The sequence below is a fragment of the Poromitra crassiceps genome, assembly GCF_964638095.1.
Source record: "Poromitra crassiceps genome assembly, chromosome: 22".
In the NCBI taxonomy this organism is placed as follows: domain Eukaryota; kingdom Metazoa; phylum Chordata; class Actinopteri; order Beryciformes; family Melamphaidae; genus Poromitra; species Poromitra crassiceps.
Genome location: NC_139647.1, coordinates 3,872,362 through 3,877,361, shown reverse-complemented (window position 1 = coordinate 3,877,361; position 5,000 = coordinate 3,872,362). Strand labels below are relative to the sequence as shown.

The 5,000-nt window shown below is 46.2% G+C and overlaps 1 protein-coding gene across 1 annotated transcript in view; it reads right to left on the bottom strand.

The window, feature by feature from the left end:
- loxl4 (lysyl oxidase-like 4) overlaps positions 1-5,000 on the bottom strand; it is a gene marked incomplete at its 5' end in the record, with an annotated part of 43,044 nt that overhangs the window by 23,856 nt on the left and 14,188 nt on the right. The window contains one exon of the mRNA XM_083658434.1: positions 522-560. Coding sequence (XP_083514560.1) covers positions 522-560 — 39 coding nt within the window. The remainder of the gene's footprint in view (positions 1-521; positions 561-5,000) is intronic.

Genomic DNA, 5,000 nt, shown 5'->3' with positions numbered 1-5,000 from the left:
CCATTAGTCAACTGCTCGCCCATTAGGGTCTGGAGGAGCTAACCTCTCCCAGACCCTAACCCTAAACCTAACCTCTCCCACCCCATGCCTAAACCTAACCTCTCCCAGACCCTAACCCTAACCCTAACCTCTCCCACCCCATGCCTAAACCTAACCTCCCCCAGACCCTAAACCTAACCTCTCCCACCTCCCACGCCTAAACCTAACCTCCCCCCAGACGCTAATGGGGAGCAGTTGACTAATGGGCGAGCAGTTAGGCTGATGGGGGAGCAGTTGCCATAAGCGTCAAAGTTGACTTCTATGGGTTTGCATTGAGTTTAGTCGGAAAGCCCAAGTCGTTTCATGGGTCGCTCAAGGGTACCATGTTAGTAACAAGTGGCGCATAAGGGACGGGACAAAGCGTCAATATGCTACGTGGTCGGAGTGAGAACGTGTTGAACTATGTAACAAATGTAACTCATCAGATGGTCTGTTTGTAAGGAAAGGTTAGTAGAGAAGACTAATGGTCGTCTCCGTCTTACCTTGTTGAAGGATCTGTCACCTTGGTGTCCCATATTTTCCTATAAAAGAAGACATCGAGAGAGTGATGTCAGTTCAGTTACCTGCTCTGTATAGTTACTGAGGTTACCGACACACACACACACACACACACGGTGACATACATGATAGTACTAGATGACGTTATGATACGGCACAAACGCCACGCAAAACACGGGGAGAACAGCAAACTGTACAGCAAAGTCATGGGCCGAGGCTTTTAAATTTCATTGTAGCTTGCTGCATATGACAATAAAGTTTCCTTGATCCTTGATCCTTGACATGCAAACTCCACACAGGAAGGAGCAGGGTGGAGGTTTGAACGTGAGGGATAACATGCAAACTCCACACAGGAAGGAGCAGGGTGGAGGTTTGAACGTGAGGGATAACATGCAAACTCCACACAGGAAGGAGCAGGGTGGAGGTTTGAACATGAGGGATAACATGCAAACTCCACACAGGAAGGAGCAGGGTGGAGGTTTGAACATGAGGGATAACATGCAAACTCCACACAGGAAGGAGCAGGGTGGAGGTTTGAACGTGAGGGATAACATGCAAACTCCACACAGGAAGGAGCAGGGTGGAGGTTTGAACGTGAGGGATAACATGCAAACTCCACACAGGAAGGAGCAGGGTGGAGGTTTGAACATGAGGGATAACATGCAAACTCCACACAGGAAGGAGCAGGGTGGAGGTTCGAACGTGAGGGCGAACATGCAAACTCCACACAGGAAGGAGCAGGGTGGAGGTTTGAACATGAGGGATAACATGCAAACTCCACACAGGAAGGAGCAGGGTGGAGGTTTGAACGTGAGGGATAACATGCAAACTCCACACAGGAAGGAGCAGGGTGGAGGTTCGAACGTGAGGGATAACATGCAAACTCCACACAGGAAGGAGCAGGGTGGAGGTTTGAACATGAGGGATAACATGCAAACTCCACACAGGAAGGAGCAGGGTGGAGGTTTCGAACGTGAGGGATAACATGCAAACTCCACACAGGAAGGAGCAGGGTGGAGGTTCGAACGCGAGGGCGAGGTGACGCTGCTGCTAACCCACTGATCCAGCGCTGCTGCATGTGTGGCTTTGTGGCAGAGTTAAGTGAGGTTTTAAGGTATAGTTTGAGGAAGAATGCATTGTTCTTGTTCTCTCTGACCAGCTTCACTTCCCGTCACTCTGGCTCTTTAAGTCCTTTATAAGTCCAGTATATTTCCATCTGGAATGTCACGGGTGGTCGACTCAGTTTATGTTTAGAATAAGCGGTCAGTGGATCATACTGTATGTACCAGTCCAGACTTACAGTAGAAGGCAGCAACGCTTCCTGTTCGCTAAGTGTTCGACGGTTAGCAAACTGTCAAATAAAGTTTTCCTACCTTTTCAGATGAATATATAGATCCTTAGAATATAAGACATATAAAATCATGTAACCATTAGTTAATATATTTCTTACTACGTTAATATCTAATACTGCATCTTCCTTGTGTTGTTGTTATGTATAAGAAAAACATGTCGTTTCCAAAATGGAGATGGACTTTGCTTGTAACACAGACTTGTACACACAGGATGTTTAGTTAGAACCATAAAGGGATCAAAATAAAAAACACAAGACGTTTTGTAGTGTTGTAGTTTATAACCTCCCATGTTAACCTCCCAAAGCCACATGTAGTCTAAAAAAGACTTGACATTCAGGAACATTTCTGGGAAAACAGGGCTTGACCGACGAGCACGCAGATATACAGTACAAACGAGTCCTCTGAGCTGTGCCACTGTGCTGTCTGCATGTCTGCATGTCTGACAGGCGACAGACGGCCGGACGAGGAGGAGATTTATACAGCGACCAGAGGGGGCAGCGTGCGCTCGCTTGGCATTCTCACAGAGCAGGCCATATGCCCTGGCTCAAACATCACAAAGTACACACTACACACTCACAGACGTTCACATCAATTACTTCAAACACACACACACACACACACACACACACACACACACACACACGCACACGCACACACACACACACACACACACACACACACGTTCGCACACATACAGCTGGCTTTCATCAAACTAGCCTGCAACAGGGCAAACATTAAGAGCTGTTGAGATGCAGTTTGCAGTCAAACTCACTGTACAGTAAAACACACACACACACACACACACACACACGCACACACACACACGCACGTGCGCACGCTAGAGATGGGGACTTGGACTTGGGACTTGGGTCGCACTTGAGTCTCACTCACAGTGACTTGAGACTTGACTTGAGACTCGTCCTCAAAGACTTGAGACTTGACTTTGGCTTGAAGGTTTGGGACTTGTGAACAATCTTTATTTTATTTTTAATTTTTTTGGTGCATTAACATGAAGGAAATCATGTCATCCAATCAACTGCACACTGTATTCTAATAGATAAAGGAGTGAGGATAATACAGTACATGCTTTGAATCCCTTAGTTTTAGCTCTGCAGTGTTCTAAGCAGACCGGATGGCATGCAGCAGATGATAGAACGCTCATCCATAAGAGACTTGAGGCTTGACTTGGTCTTATAACGGCTCGTGCACACCTACAATGGCAAAATCGCTTTTCCGCTGTGTCGCAGCGTTTTGTGGGCGTGGAAACCAGCTTCCAGCTTGGAGCTGTAGAAACGTTTTCAGGTAGATGATACACAGAATGGTACACAGAAGGGTGGGGGGAGGAAATGTTTAGGAAGAGCTGTCATTGGGTAGCTTTAACGAAAGGTCCCGCCCTAGTCCCGCCCCGCGAGCGTTAAGCCGCTCAGAGACAAGCCGCCTCTAGTCTGCGACAGCGGAAACGCAGGGTGGTTCCTGCGGCAGGGGGCGCGAGGTTGAAATGGACCAATCAGACGCGGAAATAGAGCAAGACAGCCTATCAAGATGCAGCGTCAAAGAGGCTTTCACAGGAGGCATGCCGCCGAGCGTTTCATGGTGTGCACGAGCCGTTCTCTGCGCTCTATTACTTCACTATTCATGTTCAGGAATGCATTACTTACTCATCTAAAAACAACTTGTTCTTGTTTCTAACTGGATTGACGATTGTAAATTGCCCTTGGGTGCGGGCGTGTGTGTGTGTGTGTGTGTGTGTGGGTGTGTATGCGTGTCCGTGTGTGTTATGATTGTGCGAGGTTTGTACCTCTACATGTTCATGTATACCTGTAACTCTCTTTTGTTGTATTGTTGATGCATTTTTGTTCTTATGTAGGTCCCCCTCTAAAACGAGATGATTCATCTCAAGGGGTTTTCCTTCAATAAAGTTCAATAATAATAATCTGTAAGTATGACATCACTATGGCCCAGAGCAGGTCAATCTGTAGTAAGTATGACATCACTATGGCCCAGAGCAGGTCAATCTGTAGTAAGTATGACATCACTATGGCCCAGAGCAGGTCAATCTGTAGTAAGTATGACATCACTATGGCCCAGAGCAGGTCAATCTGTAGTAAGTATGACATCACTATGGCCCAGAGCAGGTCAATCTGTAGTAAGTATGACATCACTATGGCCCAGAGCAGGTCAATCTGTAGTAAGTATGACATCACTATGGCCCAGAGCAGGTCAATCTGTAGTAAGTATGACATCACTATGAGCCAGAGCAGGTCAATCTGTAGTAAGTATGACATCACTATGACCCAGAACAGGTCAATCTGTAGTAAGTATGACATCACTATGGCCCAGAGCAGGTCAACCTGTAAGTATGACATCACTATGACCCAGAGCAGGTCAATCTGTAGTAAGTATGACATCACTATGGCCCAGAGCAGGTCAATCTGTAGTAAGTATGACACCACTATGGCCCAGAGCAGGTCAACCTGTAAGTATGACATCACTATGACCCAGAGCAGGTCAATCTGTAGTAAGTATGACATCACTATGACCCAGAGCAGGTCAATCTGTAGTAAGTATGACATCACTATGACCCAGAGCAGGTCAACCTGTAGTAAGTATGACATCACTATGGCCCAGAGCAAGTCAACCTGTAGTAAATATGACATCACTATGGCCCAAAGTATGACATCATGGGTCTTAGGTTTGCCTTTGTGTGTGCTGTGTTTACATTATTGCAATAAAAAAAAGACAAAATCTATAGGCTACACTTTATTCTGCTTTCATTCTGCCATGATTTGCTACACCCCCTTTCTTAGCACACAGTGGGACTGGAGTAGATACTGAAATTACCCTATAATGTACTGAATCAAGAATCGATTTTGAATCGAATCGTGACCCCAGGAATCGGAATCGAATCGCGAGATACTCAAAGATTCACATCCCTATTCACTAATACAGGTGACTGTGACTGTCCGAGTGCATACAACTCGCACAACTCCAATTCAGCTGTCTTCTCCTTTAAGGAAACAAACACGACGAACGATATTCATATGAAAACGCAGCCGGTTAAATATTTGGATTCCCGACATGAAACTACAAACATTCCTGTCGAGTGGAGTC